The following is an 18,474-nucleotide window of genomic DNA, read 5'->3' on the forward strand; positions in this document are numbered from 1 at the left end:
CCACACAGTATTTTCTATGCCACTGGCTATCACAGTGTTGTCACTCTCCATGCCATTGTCTACCATTCCTAGGAGCACTTTTTCTGTCAACTATTGCACTTGAGATAATAAATTGAGGATATCATCTCGAGACTACAATTAATTGGAGCATCATTTAAATTGGAGTGTCCTTTTTGTCTTGAGCTTTTAGGACGTGTTACTTTTGGTCCCCATTAATCACATCTATACTATGAATTTGAAAGTTTCAACCCCTGTAGATATGTAGCAGAAAATGCTATTTTAATTAATTTCAACTGAATTTATTAGGTCTGTACGATCTGAAGGATTAACGTCTTACCTTTCAAAGAGAAAATCTTTAAAATTCGTGATAAATTCGTTTAAAGTCTTAACCATAATAATAGTCGGATAAGTTTTAGAGCTTTTTCGTATTTCAAATTCTTTAAGATAAAGATTTGGCTCAAAAAAAAGTATGTATCTTTTTAATGTCAAGGTCAATAAAGATTCAAGCTTTTCAGATTTGGAAGTGTGAGGGAATAATGCTTATGAAACTGCCACAACATCCCAAATCCGCAATAATCTTCAACATTATAAGCAAGAAAATTCTTTTAAAGAGAATGAGAAAAAAAAACATTTAAGAGAAATACAACTTTGGAAAAAATTTCTTCGACGAATGAGCTTAAAGCCTCGGGAACCAACATTTTTAATTTAATCTTCTCTCTTAAGTAGCAATCACCTGAAAGCGTCTTGAAAATCATTCAGCTATAAGAAATTCTTTAATTTGTTTCTTACTCTTCGCTTTCTTTTTAAATCATTTAATGAAATTTTGAGATTAATACTTCTGTAAAATTAAAAGAAATATAAAGTTCAGGATGACTGATAAAAAAATTCTCCAAATTCGTTTAAAGTAATTTGTTCATTTCTTCTTAATTGGTCAAAACTAATTTCTTTTTGGTGTTGTAGGATTAATCCTTCCGATTGCGTCAGCCAAAAACATTTAATTCCGTCAGATTCAACTTAATAATCAAAACTAATTTCGTTTTGTTAGTCTCCATCTCAAATAAAACTGGTATAGGTACATAGCATTTAAGTGATTGTGTATGACTAATGATAAAATGGAAAAAAAAACATCAATTTCTGGTATTCAATGTGACTTATTGAGATTAATAAATTTCATCCAATATTGACCTTTTATGATGCAAGTTAAATAAAATTGCAAATTCTTCAATAAATCCTTAGTCAAACAATCAAATAAGATTTATTTTAAATGGCAATTTCCCCATTATTGCACAAAGCTCTCAATAAACCAATAGAGCTTTCGTCTGACTTGCCATTTGTCATCGGATTTGTCTTGAGGGGTAAAAATCACCCTGGGATTCCGTTATTGGGAAAATTCTAGTGCGGGGGTGTTAAACGAAAGTGTCAGAAAAATGATTATTGTTGACCAATGACATGAGTCAACAATCCAACTGTCGATTGGTTGGCCAGATAAGGGATTGTACAGCTAAAATGGCACTGTGGGTGATGAAGTAGAGTACGAAGGGGTTGGGGCGGGTGGGAGGGTGTAGACATCAGAAGGAGGAAATATCAAAGTGTGTGGATAAATTGTCGTTTACCTGTTCTCTTTTCCGCCTCATTTATGGCAATGTCTTCCAGTACGGTGGCTTCTGAACGTCCCTTCTGATTTACACTGTATGCGACAAGATGGAGCATGGGGGTTGAATCAATGTATGCAGAGTCCGATGGGGTGAGATCTGGAAGGAGAAATATCGAGGTATGGTACATTATATATATACAATGTGCACTAAGGGGGTGTGTCGGGTGTGTCCCATACACAAACATACCTGCCAAGTCTATCCTAAAGAGCGGTATGTCGACAAAGGCACTTGAAACATTTAATCGGAGTTTTTTCGTCCGGGAATCATAAGCTTCGAGAATGAAAAATTGCGGTAAGCCACCGTCATAGCCAGCCACACATTCCAACTCCATGGCTGTGGGCGCAGTTTCAAATGCCGACATCGATGGCGTTAGCTCACCCCCAGACTCAATGGGGATTCGTGCCTCAGATCTGAGGAACTGCATCCGTGGCTCCCCGACACCAACTGCGGGGGTTACGCCTGAGCTCATGACCTCCTCAGCTGTAGCATTTGCCGTTGTACCCTCCCCCGCTTGTACATGCTTTGTATCCGTAACCTCTGCGTGCCTCTTCGATATTCTCTGATCATTTGCTCGCGCGCCTGAATTTAATTTGGATTTTTCCCGAACTACCCTCCTACCACCCTCACCATCGCGCCATCGTCCCGTTGAATTTTTATGATTACCCCTTCCCGGCTGATGTGTCCTCTCATCACGATCCCTAACATATTGCGTATTGATGTAATTGCTTTCACGATGATTCTGACCAGTTTGCAACGTGGACAAATTGCTTGAGCCACTCATTTGCTGTGTCGATGACATCAGATAGGGGCGCAATGTACAATTTCTCAGAGGTGATGGCTTAGCTGAAAAAGAAACGAAGAAAATCAGATATTCCCCCTTTCAGAGTTGATCAAACTGAGAATAAGAAAGTATATAGAGTTTCTAAAAAAAAAATGATAAACTTTAAAAATAGTTCAAAAATCTTTTTTTTTTTTTAATTAGAAATTGTTTATCATAGGAGGTCCTTGACTTTAATTCCTTTGTAAAAAAAATATGTTTTTCTCCGTCACAAACAGAATAATCCTATATCAATAAATTGTATTTCAATTCAACTCGGATAAATTCGCAGAAGAAGAAACAGAACAAGATACTAAAAAATCCAGTATGAATTTTATACATTTTATACAATCAATATCTGAGAGAAAAACGGGGCGGTGAAGAGAATGGAAAATAAAATTGAGAGCTTTCACTCTGGGTTTTTGGCATTAAAGAAAATTTCCATGGAAAATTTACACTTGGCTGCCCCAATGCCGAAACACTTATTTTCGGTGAATTTTCCCATCCCGAAATCTCTTCATTCGGCGGAGGGGACACACAAAAAAAAAACACTTTGAAAACATTTCAAAGAAAGGAATTTTTCTTCAGCATCACACGAGGTGTAAGAATGAGATTCCTTGGGTGAAAAATCGAAGATGAAGAAAAGTTATGGAGGTCAAGCAATTTGGAGGATGTTCCTAAATTGCTGGCAATGTGCTGCAAATTTGCGCACTATGGATATGTGTGGGTGGGAGGTATTGAGTGGGTGTGAGTGGAAAAATAGGGAAAATTTGATTTGAAATAGATGATTGTGGATGTGAGAGGAAAATTCCAATTGACACACGTGATTTTAAATGATTTACATGGTAGGGGGTGTTTTTTAAGGTTTAGAAACTTTTGCATTGGTGGAAATCCAGAAAATTCTCTCATAAATGGGTGCAAACGAAATAAAATATAAAATATATAATCAAATGAATCATTATTGATATGTGGATTGAATTCGACGTTTTTTTCCCTCAATGAAACATGGAAAAAAATTCTCAACAATTGCAGGAAATTTTCTCTGTCTTCTTGTTCTTTTTAGTATACTTCATGTATGCGCCCTTATGTGGTGTGTGTAGGCTAGAGATGTGGGATGTGAGAACATGATTTTACAGGAAAAGTTCCAGCCCCATGAATTTTTCTCACAAATCCACTCTTTTGTGGTGGAATTATGTAAGGATGGGGGAATGGGAGGGGGGATATGGTGGGTGTATGGTGTGTGTGATGGAAAAAGTTACCTGCAGGAACAACTTGAAAAATGCATGGTTCTGTCTGCTTCCCAATTGAATTCTTTCCCCAGCATGCAAGAGTGCCATAATCCCTTTCATTCTTCGGCGTATACACCAACTCACTAACAGTTTCAATGGAATTCCGCACTGCAAAAGAAATCCCTGGATTAGTCATGTGACACTAATTTTCCATCCGATCCCAAATGCAATGCGCCCTCAATTTTTACCATCCATCTCCGTATGCGATGAATCACCGTGTCCAATTGATTGGGTATTCTGCATTGTGATGTAGTGACCAGGAGGTACTTCGAAGCGCTCTCCGCTGCTTGAGAAAGTCCATTCGAAGTCCACAATTGGTGGATCTGCGCTTACGCGACAAGGGATATTTACGGATTCCTCCAGGGAAGCTCCAACAATACCTGTATTTGATGCTGAACAAACTGGTGAATCTGCGAGAGAAATGAAAAGTTTCACCTTCATATTTGCTTCATATCCATAATAGCATGTTGGGTGAGAAGAGCCGGAGTTGGGGTAGTTCAAGGAATAAATCACAGCTAAATATTAAAGCTTTAAAGCTGCTTCAAAAGCTTCTTCTTTTCTAGATGATCATTTAATGCACACAATTAATAAATTAAAGGACGTCGAAATTATATACTTTTGCTAATTAAGTATCTGTGTTGCTTGATTAAAATAGTTTAGAAAAAATATCGCAAAATCCATTGATTAGTTTACTTTACGTACAATTTGTGTTTCCTACAATTTAATACAATGTACTTTATAAATAGTTTATAAATTGTCAGTTGTTTTATACCTTTGAAACATGTACCAAAGCACATTTTCCTCGAATTTTCAATACGTGTAAATATGTGTCATTTGCAAATAAGCTAGATTGGCTAAATTGAAATTTCCAATCGAAAATACGACTCAATTATCAAACAAACTCTGGGTTTGATTGAATGGCCTTAAGCGTTAAATGGTATTTGCGCCTAAGAAACGCACTTCCCTTTTCCTCTTATTGATTATCCCGGATGCAGAGTAGCGTATTGATCCTTCCCCTCTGGCACAGGATGTGTATCTCACACTTGCCTTCGACTCATGCTCTGGCACTTGTGCCAAAGCCATTAACTTTTAAATGTTCCCCAACATGATTTCTCGGGTGTGAATGGGAAATCCCTGACTCTGCACAATGTATTGCAGCAGAGAGAGGTCAAAGGATTGGTTAATATCCTTCTGAAATAATTGCATTTTGGCTTTGGTCTTTTTTTCCTTCCCCAACTATCCTACTAAATCTTTTCTGACTACCACAAAATGAGCTTCATATTTCATTTTGGAATTTCTAATTAGCTTTTCCTTCCTGAATAAAGCACAGCTTTTTCCCAGTGGCCTCAGAGGTATCCCCCATGACAACGTATCCAATTCACTGTGCGTGTTTAGCAAAGAGAGCCCCAGTGAATGTTAATTAAATTATTTCATAATAAATAAAATTACTCCTTATTCTTCAATTAATATTAAAGATTGCGAGACGTGCGGGATGAAAAGGTAAAAAAAAAAGATGAGGGGGAGTCACCTTGTGGAAAAAAAACTGCCTGCCAGGAAAGATCTAATAAGAGTAAAACCATTATAAAAATAAACTTTGCAATAATGTTGTAAGTCTTTTATCTCTAATGATGATATAAATTTATATAGCGAGTGTGTAACTGTGTGTTTCATTTCTTTATAATGAGTGTGGGCTGCCGATGGGTGGGTAAAATTAAATTGTCATTGTTGCGCGGGACTGGGAGCGAATGGCGAGGTGTAGGCTCATGGTGATGCCGACAAAAGCGCGCTAAATGACAGGAGAGGAAAGAATTGCCTCGAAAGAGGTGGACAAGGATGGCTGCTGAGAGGGTCGCAGAGGCGCCTGGGAAAAAAATGCCGACATCCACCCTTCAGGGCTCCAGATGGTTCCTGAGCTATCATTTTAAGCTTATATTGTGTGATGTGACAGGCACAAAAAAACGCTCTCTCCCCTCATCTAACATCCATGTGCCATCCTCACGGCACACCACACAACCCTCATTACCCCCGTCGTGGAGGATTGCCGCATCTAAGGGGTTGCTAATTTCTGCGGTTTGATTCTAGAGAGCAATGCAATTTGCTTAATTAAGTGCACTTGTAGCAATACCAAGAAAGAGTATTAAGGATATTAAAACTTTAAAAGGAGTCAAAAATCTGAATCTAGTCCTGAACTGAATTGAAAATAGGCAAAATTTTTTAAATTAACAGGGGTCAGTTCTTTGTGCTGTTTGATAAAAGTCGAATGGATTCAGTAAATGGATAAAGTCTGGCTAAACATTTTGTGAGCAAAGGTTCATTTAGACATTGTTGTCTAAAATTGATTATTAATCTAAAAAAAATCATAATTGGCAGCCCCTCTATTGAGGAAAATATTCCTGATGTGGCGTCCCTCTCGTTGGGTTCTAATGACTTAATACTCCGCAGTCATTGTCAATGTCCCTCGTCATATTTCTTGCGTGCGCGTCTCTTTGACAAGCTCTCGTGCCTGAAGAATTTGGGAGCTCAATTTAGACTTTGGGTCGTATACTCATATAATTTTTCACGCGCACGATTTCACTCGTTGAAAAACATCATTTATCTGGATACGCTAGAAAATGCTGCCAAATACTGCGGGATCTTCAACTATAATGCGCGAGTGTCTTCGTGTGGAGCTTCACATCTTTTAGGGGTAGCAAATCAAAATAACACACAAAAAAAGACTGCGTGAAAATTCCTGGGCTACACGCGGGGGTTTTTTTGGTGGGTTCTTGGAAGGGCACGCATACCATCCGAGTGTGGAAGGAAAACGAAATCGTCAATTGTGAATTTATTCTGCTCACCATGCGATATGCAGACTGCCACAGTACATTTTGTTTTCGATTTCTCAAAACATCTTACGCAATTTTTTGCCCGCCCCAACCAAACCCTAATCTTCACGTCCGTGCGTTATATATACCGAAAGAAACTCCCCCAACTCGCGGTACCGAGGCCGCAATATTTTTGCTTCGTTTTTTTTTCTTCCCTCACATTGGCTTCCCAATCCGCATTTTGGGGGTGGTCGACGGGGCGGAATGTGCGTAATCGGAAAATCTCGAGATTTGAAGGAATAAATAAATAAACAATTTTGTATGTTAGTTGATTCAATGGATGGAATAATAAAGTTTCGTGTGAGTCCCCTCGTCCACCCACATATACCGCCACAATTTAATACAGTTTATTACTTTCTTATTTGCTGTTGATTTATTTTATTTATTGTAAAAGGAATTCCCTCGATGCGTGGGTGCGAGAAAAATGGGCCAAAAAGGAATCATTTTTATGTGTGTTGGGTGTGCGTGGAGAAAAATCTGCTGCGTTGAATTTATTGAAAATGATTGAAGACTTTTGGATTTATTGCCAAAATATTCATCTCACATTGATGAATAATTTTGCAGTATATAGCAATTAATTTTAAATCTTCCATAAATCAATTATTTTGTACATAGAATTTCAGAGATAGCGAGCAAACGAAGAGGTTATTTCAATATTTGCTCATGCTTGTTGTGCTTGTGAGTGACAACTCATTATATTCTTTTATGTGAATGAAAGAGCCATTTCTATTACCACCCACCTTATCCAGGTGATTGTTTTCTGAAAGCAGGTGATATGCTCAGCTCATCCAAATATTGTATGACACCACGCCTCACACGGAAATTGACCATCAGTCTCATATATTTTCACTTTACCAATTAACATCAACTTCCTGTGACACATTGACCCCACCTCCACGTGTACATTATTAGCCCTCAGCACGAGTAAATACCTGAGGCATTCATTAAATTAGTATAAAAGAAAAACCTAATCTTTTGGGGAAATTTATGGGAAAATGAAACATTACCAGACAAAACCGGAAATCTTAAGAATGAAATATGGATTATTGAAAACAATAATCATTTGGATTTATTTTAAAAGTCTCGTCGAAATGACTTTTAATTTAAAAAGATTATAATCTTTTCTATACTATGTGTAATTTAATAGTTTAATAGCGACAATTCCTGGAGAATTAATTAACACCCTGCCATACAAAGTTCTCGGCCGCAATATCTTCAAAATTCATAACTTTTAAAATTTGGTCCCTTGAGTGGCTATATGGTTTGGAATTTCTTCGAGGAAGTTGAGATGCTGCAGCAAGAGAATAATCTCATTTCTCGTATAGCATCATGCACTAAATTTTGCATAAGGGTGCGGAATTATGCATAATCTTCGGGTTGAGAATATTTCGAGAATGGTTTCTCAACTATGCACCTTGATTGTTTGGTGCTCGGAAGAATTTGTGTGGTGAAGATATCGACGGAAGTTTGCAATTAACCCAATGAAAATTCTTCTGAAATTGTTCCCAAGGAAGTGCTATAGTTTACACATACCTATACACCGAGAGATTATTCCTACATACATACCCATTTTCTACACCATTCTAAAACATTAATTAATACTTTGGGAATTTATTTCACTATCTCTGATCTGTGTATCAACACCAATTTATGGGTGCTATATGCAGCAGAAGTTGTGAATGTGCGAGGGCAGAGCTTTCCGAAGGGATTTCTTGAATTCATCCAAAGACGATTGAGTGAAAAAGCAGAGATATTTAACTTTTACCGTGACCATTAGTCCTGTCTCCGTCCGACAAACTGGCTAATTAAAGATCTCGCTACGGGAAAAACTTTCCGTATTTTCGAAGTTAAATAGCAAATTGTTCCTTCCGTTCTACCCTTTTCTGCTGCTTTCTGTACGTGTATGTAATTCTTGCGTTTACTCTTCAAGTAATTTAGTTAAGATAACTTTAATTTTCCAGTTAGTTCTCTGCAAAATCCGAATTGCACTCATTGGCTGTATGGTGCACGTGTTAGATGTGATTGCTTGAAATCCTTAAAATACAGCACATAAAACATAGGTATGCTAGGTTTGTATTGTATATATGTAGCTATTGATTTGATTTGATGCATAAAAAGGAAAAATTTGTGGATGAAGCGTTTTCATTAGTTACTCATTTAAGAAGTGGATTTAAGTGCAATGTTAATTTGAACAGGTGTTTTGCTTACAATAACCTCCCTCTATGGGTAAATTGCATACTATGAATTAGAAAATCCCTAAAGAAACTTTTTGACTTACAGAAAAATCCTTACTTGGATGAAAGCTTTTGCTTGAGTTGTCTGACAGATGAGGAAAGTTCCTTTAGCTCAACAACTATCGCACAAGAGAGAAGAGATCAATTTGAATTGGTTGAAAAGTTAGGGGATTTTCATTTCTTCCATTTTCGTTTCTTCTTTTGCATCGAAATTTCAATTCTTCACAAATCTTCTCCCTGACTGTTGTGAATTTTTCTTCCACATCCAAAACTTCTTCCATCGTGCTTTTTCCCATATAGAGTTCTCACCCTCCAATTTGCAAGGATTCGAAAGAAGGAAGAAAATACCGAAGTGCACAAAGCTTCCCCACCAATAAGTTGTTCCTTTTTCTCCTTTAACACGTGATTTATCCCTTAAAATAGCGTATTGGTAGCATATTGTCTTTTTTTTCTCCATCATGAAGGGGTATAACGCCTTCTTCACAAGTTCTCTGCATTTCGTGGTGTGCTCACCAATGAATCCAAAGTTGAGAAATTCTTGTGGAATACGGGGAGACACGACTTTGCTCTTCGGCAAGCGCGCCTTGAATGGCTAAAAGAAGTCTTTGACAGAAAATCTTACCCCAAAACACATTGACTTGTGGGTGGCTTTCACAAACTACATAGCACATGAAAGGATGAAAAGTGGATTTTAACATCCATGTTGCCAACATTCATCTCATTCACCCCTCGACTTAATCTTGTGGTTTAAGACCTTTCCTTTCATGGTATTTTCACACATGATCACACATACCCAAACTTTCTTTTGCAACTATGCAGAATAGAAAAATTTTCTATATTACTTCTTGTCATTCTTGGTTCAATATTTATTGTTCTTTTAAAAATGATTATTTATTGTCATTAATAAATCTGATAATCAAGAATTTTTTTTAATTTACATTATGAAGAAAAACACAGAAGGTCAATAATTTGAAAAGTTTCACCTGAATGCAAGCCTATTAAATTGTTATGAAGAAAATCAAAATTTTCATTGAAAAAAGTATTTTTATTTTAATTATTTTCAATATAAATTTCATAATTAGTCAATTAATGTCGCTATTCATTTGGAATTAAATATTAATAACTCTTCTTATTGAGAAGAAATCTTGCGAAAATACAACATAAAATATCCTCCATCGCATTTTATATTATGAATATAAAAGTAAAATGGTCACAAAATTGTGCTCAAGTTAATGAAAGCACCAGAAGGTGGAAGGACTCGTGAAATATCGATAAATCTTTGGGAGAGGTTAGAGAAAATATAGTAATATACAATATTGATGAATTTTCGTTGTGGGGTGATAAAATCACCATCAGGAGCTGTAAGTCGAAGGATAATGAATATAAAGGAGGAATCAATAATTACACTATGGTGTGGCGTATGAAAAAGCATCCAGAAGTATGGAGGATAGTACAATGGCAAAGATTTCATTGCCCCTCGTTACAAAAGGGAAAATTTTCTCGTTGTTAACAGCTAAAGCAAATGGTACCTCACTATAGAAAGTTTTCCTTTATTCATCGTCCATGGCGCACACGGGTGGGAATTGGGGTGCAATAAAGGGCGGAGGATGTTGATAGAGCACACCCAAACAATATTCATTCTGAGCACTAATAAATATTTGATGAAAAGACAACGAGTACAGCCATAATGAAAACTGGTGTTGAATAAACACCGAAATTTTCTTTCATTCTCACAGCAGACACTTTCTTTCCATACATACATACCCTCGAAAATTTATACGCTCTCACCTGTTTCAATATTTGTCTTTGGGATTTTCTTTTACTATCGTTACGATTGCACTTTTTGAAAGTTCTTTTTCTTTTATAGTTTTTAATATTGTTCAAAAAATGAAAATTAAAAACGAAGGGAATTTTTCATTCAAAATCACTCAAAATAAAATGTGAGATGTAAAAGCCCTTCTGAAGTATTATCAAGATTTTAGATAAAAATATACTTTGAAATCTATAAAAAGAAATTCTTCGAATTTAATGTTGAATATAAAATTATGACAGCATAATATGATGGATCATTATCGAGCCAGCAACCCAAAAGACACCCACACAAATATCCATCTACCTATACAATATTCTCCTTTTGATTCTGATTTGTCCAAAAGACACGAATCTTCAGAGTCACTGAAATAATACGACACCTACGGTAAGAAATATGATTTTCTCTCGTAAAGCCTTCAATCTGAATAATGTATGACTAAAAGATCAAATAAATAAGTTTAGTATTCTATTCTATTCTAATATTTCTCTGAATTTTATTTGCGATAAAATGGATCTTTTCAGATTTTATATACGTATGTACTTTATTCTTTGATCCCCTGACACAAACTTAATCTCGTCTTTTGATGTGCGAATTGTGAAAGTTTTCTTTAAAAAATATGACTTTCCTACATACACTACACACACAAAATTCATAAGAGATACTTGGTGAAAATATCTCGCTGAGTGGCGAAGTATCTCGGAGAGCACGTGGAAGAAAATTCATTTATATCTTGTTTGCAATGTGAATTAAATTTTAAACTTTATTTTGTGCATATTGCAAAGTGGGGGTGGGTGTTAGAGCTGTTTTGCGCCATCGTTTCTACTGCAATAATATGTATACTTGAGCTGGATGTAAATTTCACAACACTTTAGTACATTCATACGTTTACCATAATGTGAAAAGCACACGAGAACGCAGTGGAGGAGAAGAATATGGTGGCATGTGAGCTTTTTGGGAGTTCTGTGTCATGGAACATATTATCTTAAGAGACACTTTGTGAATATTTCTCCCAATTAGACAATAAAATACTTGTTGGATTGTTGCCCGCCCAGGAAGAGCATCTGGTATCTGCATTTTATCTCATCTCCAACAGAATATGTAAATGAGTCATATTGCAGGAAATTAATGATTGTTTTCAAAAATTTACAATAAAATTTCCATCAAATGCCTTTTTGGGATTTTTATTCTTTAAATATTGTATCATCCATTTTTCCGGGAAAAAGGCAGAAGGAAAAATCCATTGGATCTTGCGAAAAAAGGAAGGTCGCGAGTATTGCTGAATAAAACACACTTTTTGGGACTTTCCAGACAAACTGGGGATGCTCTTGAATAATTCCCGTGGGAAGCGTCAACCTTCTTCATACTTCTTTGCTCTTTAGCTCGCATATCCTCCCTCTGCCAGCACTGCTATAGCCGAAAAAAAAACTGACGAAAACTTCTTCCTGCATTTTTCTTCACTAGACGAGACAATTTTGTCCTGTTAACACTTTTTCTCACGATAAGCTCACAATTTCTTACAGAGTGAGATTTTCCTTTAAGAAACAACTTTTACCTCCCCACGGTGGTATAGATTAAATATTTAAGGATTAAAAATTGGGAAATTGTGTCAGAAAGTTTCATTTTCGTGCATTCTAAATTCATCAAATTTAAAATGATTTTTGTGAATCTTTTTTAGTTACTTTTTTTATTATAATTTTTAGAGGGAACCAGGGTTCATTTGGCCAAAATTATTTAATAAGTTTTTGTAATTGTCATACTCTGTATTAGTGGTAAATGAGCTATGCCGGGAAAAATAATTCTTAAAGCTTTTTTGATACTCAACTTAATTCACCCCAGTCTTTTATATTTTTTTCATGAATATCAAATGTTATGTAAACTGAATTAGTAAGTACATAATTAGATAGTAGTTATATGAAGCATCACTGTAAAGAGTTAATTACACGCAAATGGTACTCTTTGCTTTCGCTATACATTAAGCTAAAACGCTCTCTAAATTAATACATTTGAATTGCGTCAACATGTTGTGAAAATAACAACAAACTTGTAGTTTATCCCACGATGAGCTTTTATTGGGAACTCCTACTCATCCAAATATAAGTTAAAGTTTGCATATGTAGCAGCAGATAGTGAGCAAAATGTGGATTTGATGGAAGTATTTTGTGTGCTAGGAAGCTCTGGAGGCGCTTTTCTGTGATTTATATATTTGGGGGAGAGAATGAAATGTATGTGTTCGACTTACAGTGGATCCGTAGGGTGACAGGTGAGCTTTGTGTCTCTCCACGATCATTGGCTGCAGCACATGTGTATTGACCTGCGTGATATCGTGCCACATGCTGTAGAACGAGGGAGCGTGTTGAAATTATTACACCCCATGTTACATTCTGCACCACTGGATTTCCCTGGAAAATTGAGATGAGTGAGTAACCAAAAGGTGAGACGAGGAAAATTGCGCTAAAAGACTTTGCTTGCAATCAACTTTCGAAATAGTTTGTATTAATTGACTGCGCTTGCAAGTTGCAAATAACACTATCGCACCATTCGCGACTCTTTCGTTTCATTCTTAATTAACCATTTCTACAACCGACTTCCCTCGCACCCCAACCCTCCCTTATTCTGAACCCATCTCTTTTGGTACACAGAACGTGACACCGAAGAAATAAAAGTATATTGCGGGCTTTCCCAAGAGAGCTTTTTGCCATTTACCGTGGCGCACAAAGTTCTCACAGAGCAGCGAGAAGCTCCTCAATCAATTAGCGATGTAAATGGGACACAGAAAAGGACCTTGATGAAAAATATACTTACATCGTGTGACCACGCTATTCTGTGCTCCTTGGGATTGGCTTTTATGTGGCATTCAAAGTACACGTCGTCTCCTTCCTTGATGTCGTCGGGATTTAGCGTTGATCCCAGAGATAAATTCACTTGCGGTGCATCTGAATTGGAGGGAAAACGATCAATTTTGGGGAATTTGCTAACCACCAATCTCTTCCATCTCAACCTATTTCACTTAATTAATGCTCTGCCATTTTTTCCCTATACCCTTATCTCTAACGTCTCTAACTTATCCTCCCCTAAAAGTACCATATCTGACATATAAATAGAAGTCTCTTTTTTTAGACTTTACCTTGATTTTTATTTTGGGAAAATTTCAGCAAAATTGTTTAGGTTTTTGTGTTTTTTTTAAACAAAAAATAAATATAATTTTTTTTTGTTGATTTCCAAGCATTTCAATTTAAATTTAGTACATTCTTAACGTATCTATTTTATGGTTTTACCTATGTACATGTTACATAGATTGCAATCTAATTAAATAATAAAATAAAAACTCTAAGTTCCACAAACCAGGAAGATTAGACTAAAAATTTTTTTTTGTGAAATTCAACTTCACATTCTACCCCATGATTTCGTGAAATGTTTAAAAGAGCTTTTAGCTTCCTGTTTTTTTTTTCAAGTAGGTATATCTTTTGACTTCCTTCTCAATTACATGCATTTCTTTTGTAGGTAATATTCTGGCAGTCTCTCGTGACATACTTGAAGAGAAATTTCATTATGTAGTGCGAGTGGCTCGAGTACCTTCTTAGAACCTCGAAAATGTGAAGCATTTAAAGATTTGTTCAAGGTGTTTGTTAAGATAATGGAATTTAGCTTTTTATACGTCGCCTTTTGTTATGAGTAATGTAAAAACATCCGTCAAGAAAATTGTATTTTTCCTACTTTTCGCAGGTCTATTCACCTTTCGTCATGGCAGTACTCCTTCATCTCTTTCGCACATACTTAAGTGGTGGGTGAGAAAGTTATATTATTTGTCGTAAACACAAGAAAACGGATTCACCCACCTACACAATGAACAGGATTTGTGGGGAAATTTCTCCGGGTGAGCACAAATATGTAGGAGTAATAAAGAATAAATTGCAGATGGAAATGCCTACAAGGGCGAATCACTAACAGAATAGCAATAAAAGAAATACATATATTTTGAAATTCGTACCGTACGCAATGATTCTTTTTTTATTGCTTGTTTTTCTCATTTTCCTTAAATTTTCTCCCTAGCAAAAAAATACCTGCATTATGGTCAATTTTTATTTTTCTATGGAAATAACATTATTCGATGACTTATTTACCCCTTAGTGGTGGAAGTGCAAAGAAGGAGAATAACTTACACATTATATTCATCACCATGGAATCTTCGAGCGCTGAATTTGGAAGACGTGGATTGGAGCCTTCGCACTTGAGAATTGTGCCATCGTCCTCGGGCGCAGGTCGAAAGGTGAGCACAGACGTTGCAACACTGGAGTTTGTAATCTGATTTATCTACCAAAAGAGAAATTACCCCAATTAAATCTCACAACCACCACATATGGATTTTTATGTGGTGCGCCATTCACACCGTGCCACTTACTTTTCCCCGCTTGAATGGTCGATTGTTCTGCATCCATTTGATTTCAGTATCAGGAATGGAACCATTGACATCACACCTTAAGCTGTACTCTGTCTCCGACACCAACTGTCTTGGCTTATCCGATATGTTCACTGTTAGTGGTTTTACTGCAAAGCAACCGAAAAAAATCCATATATATTTTTTGCCCTTTCATGTGCATTGGAATTTTTTCCAGGGAATTTATTTTAAACATATCCCTTTTATGTGGAAAAAAAACAAAACAACAACATTTATGTGCAGAAGAGAAAAATACAATGCTAAATTAGCAATAAAAATTGCCTGTGGGCTTCAGGAATTTTAACCACACGATCCATTTTTGCGAATCACTCATAACAATTCCTACCCAAAATACATACATAAAATATGCTTTGCTGTGGGCACAATTTATTGTGGTAAAATTTAATTACACGAATCGGTACGCAGATGTCGATTTTTTTTGTATTTCATGAGTTTTTCACATGCATTTGATATAAAGTTTTATGTTTCTTTTGATACATATACTAAAATTAATGTGACCACACCTGATAAATTTCTATTTGTAAAATTATGATAAACTTTCTGTTAATTAGAATGATTGGTTTGTTTTGCTAATTAATTAGTTATATGAATTGTGAAAATTGAATTTTATCTCATTCAATTAGATGTGCTGTCGTTCATTTAAATTTATAATCAAATTTTGCAATCCATTCCGTGTTCTACAATAGTGTTTCTTGTCTTTGATAAAATTAAAGCTTTACTGCGCAACTTTAACAAAAAAAAATAAATTTTTAAAAACTTACGTAGCATTTCTAACCGAACACTCCGTTCGGCGGGTGGTACGAGTTTTGTATTAGATGCTTGGCATTTGTAGGTACTGTTGAGAGCATCTCTGGTTACATGATTCATCTCCAATCGGTTCACCGTCACGTGCCGTCCCATGGAAACTCCCGTGCCCGTAGACAGCGGCATTACACCGTTGTACCATGCAACACTGGGCTCTGGGCGTCCTGCAACACAGAAAGGAGAATGCGTTAATATGGTACACCCCCATGGACAGGAAATCCATTTCCCTCGGTAATATAATTTTCCAATGGCACCAAGAGAAGCTTGGTTGCGCACAAATGTTAATTATGGCACAAAAATTTATATATTCCATAATTTACCATATGTCGAAAATGCTAAAACTTGCGCCATTACTGAGGCATTAAATTGAGGAGAAATAAGGGGTTTGGGGCTCATTTGAAAATATGTATTATTCGATGACTGCTGGCTTAATGCACAACGTTGAAATTTAATGCAATTATGCCTCTCGGACGACAACAAAACTCATTTACATTATGCAGATTTACTATCTACATAGAAAAAGTTATGTTGAATATTTTGTGTATATGCTTTTACTTTTTTTTCTCTAATTTTTGACTCAATTATTGAATAATATAGAGTTATTGTTGTTCTGCGAAAATTTTAGTTTCCAAAAAAGGCTTTTCGGAGGTGATTGTCATTTTCTACAGCTCTATCCAATTATTCGTCCAAATACCAGGCGTCTCCATCTTAAATTTTCGATAGATTATTTTCTTTTGCCTCTCTTAGATTGTATACACTTAATTTTGTTGTCTTTCTTGATTGATACAAAATGCGACTTTTCCAGCCAATGAAATTTTTTCAGAATGATAAACTTTTCGCAAAAGTCTCTCGCATTAATCGTATGAATCTTTTTTTTCATTTTTTTTTTCATTCATAGCAATAAATGTCGGATTGCAATAACTCTTCGTGTGAGAAAAAATCACACAGAGGTGAAAATTCAGCATAAAAAGTGAAAAGTTGTAGCAGAAAGAACCTAAATCAGAGAAATTGAAGATATAGAGTGAGAATTTTCTCTGAAACTTCGATTTCAGTGCGAGTTCATCGAAAATACCAAGTGGGGGTTGCAATCTCACCCACATGAAAGAGATGCAGCTCATCGTAATACCCTCACCCCGTGTATGTGGAGATTCAAATGCACCTGGAAACGAAAGTTAAATATGCTCTGTCATCGTTTAAAAGACATTAGCTGATATAACACTTTAGTGTCCACGGCAAGTGTGCAAGGGAATGAAATGCACGGAATTTTCTGCAAATGACACATGAAATTATTAGTCGCTTGAATGGGCAGACGGGTGGGAGAATGTAGGTGGTGGTGTACCGACATATATGTAAATACATTTTTGCATATTTTTAGCTGTGCCAAACCCTCCTGCGCCCACGAGATAAAAGGCATTGCAGAAAAAACACATCGCTTCATGCTACAGAAAAGCATTTTTATTCATTCATTTGCGTTACTATCGAATGTAATTGATTTTATTTGGCAGCAGCTGAACTGGAAAAAATGGTCAAATTCTATTTGTGACAATTGAGAGATAAATGCTTTTCAATTGAAATGAAATTTAAGTAATTTCACATTAACGCATCCGAATCTCGCTTTTGCATGTTCTGCTTAACGTTGTGCTCGGTGCAATTTCGAAATTGAATAATTGATCGCTATCGCTGTATATATGGATAGTGTCACCAAAACTGAAACTTGAACAAAATTCTGTTCTTCATTAATTTCCAAATCTACTTTATTTCTTTAATCTACTGATTTTTATAATTGAAGAACTTAATTAATTATGTTATACGAAGTCTATAGCACAATTGAACTCTCAATTAAAATTTAAAACAAAAGAATCGAGAAAGTTGTAGAGCTCAATTCAATTTAGACTTTTTGCAGCATCTGACTCATTAAAAAATGGGACATAAGTGAGAATGAGAGTATTCATCCATCTCAAATGATTTCTGACAGGCCGTGTACACGGTCAACTTTTTTATGAAGTTGAAGAGCAAAAATGGCTCACTTTTTGTATGGGAAATTTTCGCCTCTGATAATAAAATTTTGATTTTTTGACATTTAGAATCCTGATCGCACGCTGAGAATCTGTCTCATAGGTTATTAGTTGTAGAATTTAATGGTACAAACGGATTTGAGATTGAAACATTCATTAAAAAAGCGCAGTCCAACTTCATTTTGTACCAAAGAATTCCATACAAAAATTGAGTCGTGTACAGGGCCTGATTTCTGATTATGCTTTATGATTAAAAAAAATAGAAATTATTTTTGAAAACAAAAATGTCTCGGTTAAATTTTTGACAAAAATATTTATCAGTCACAGTATTGTAATTTTCCATATTATGTATAAATTTAATTTATTTAAATTTATTTTGATTCAATTAAATTTAAATGATTTGTTTTTTTTTTAATGAAAATTTAGTTTCAAATTATAATTTTAAATCATTAAAATTCATTTAAATATTTATAAGTCATTTTAAATAAACGTAGGTATTCAAATATTTAACAAAAAACGTAATAATG

The 18,474-nt window shown here is 35.6% G+C and overlaps 1 protein-coding gene across 2 annotated transcripts in view; it reads right to left on the reverse strand.

Moving 5' to 3' along the window:
* Positions 1-18,474, reverse strand: part of LOC129797437 (uncharacterized) — a 165,271-nt gene that overhangs the window by 12,347 nt on the left and 134,450 nt on the right. For both annotated transcript variants that reach the window (XM_055839991.1, XM_055839992.1), the window contains 9 exons: positions 15,890-16,096; positions 15,072-15,217; positions 14,833-14,983; positions 13,475-13,605; positions 12,912-13,071; positions 3,950-4,171; positions 3,732-3,869; positions 1,842-2,498; positions 1,614-1,751 (listed from right to left, as the gene is read on the reverse strand). In XM_055839991.1, coding sequence (XP_055695966.1) covers positions 1,614-1,751; positions 1,842-2,498; positions 3,732-3,869; positions 3,950-4,171; positions 12,912-13,071; positions 13,475-13,605; positions 14,833-14,983; positions 15,072-15,217; positions 15,890-16,096 — 1,950 coding nt within the window. The remainder of the gene's footprint in view (positions 1-1,613; positions 1,752-1,841; positions 2,499-3,731; positions 3,870-3,949; positions 4,172-12,911; positions 13,072-13,474; positions 13,606-14,832; positions 14,984-15,071; positions 15,218-15,889; positions 16,097-18,474) is intronic.

This window comes from Lutzomyia longipalpis, chromosome 1 (genome assembly GCF_024334085.1).
Source record: "Lutzomyia longipalpis isolate SR_M1_2022 chromosome 1, ASM2433408v1".
Classification (NCBI taxonomy): domain Eukaryota; kingdom Metazoa; phylum Arthropoda; class Insecta; order Diptera; family Psychodidae; genus Lutzomyia; species Lutzomyia longipalpis.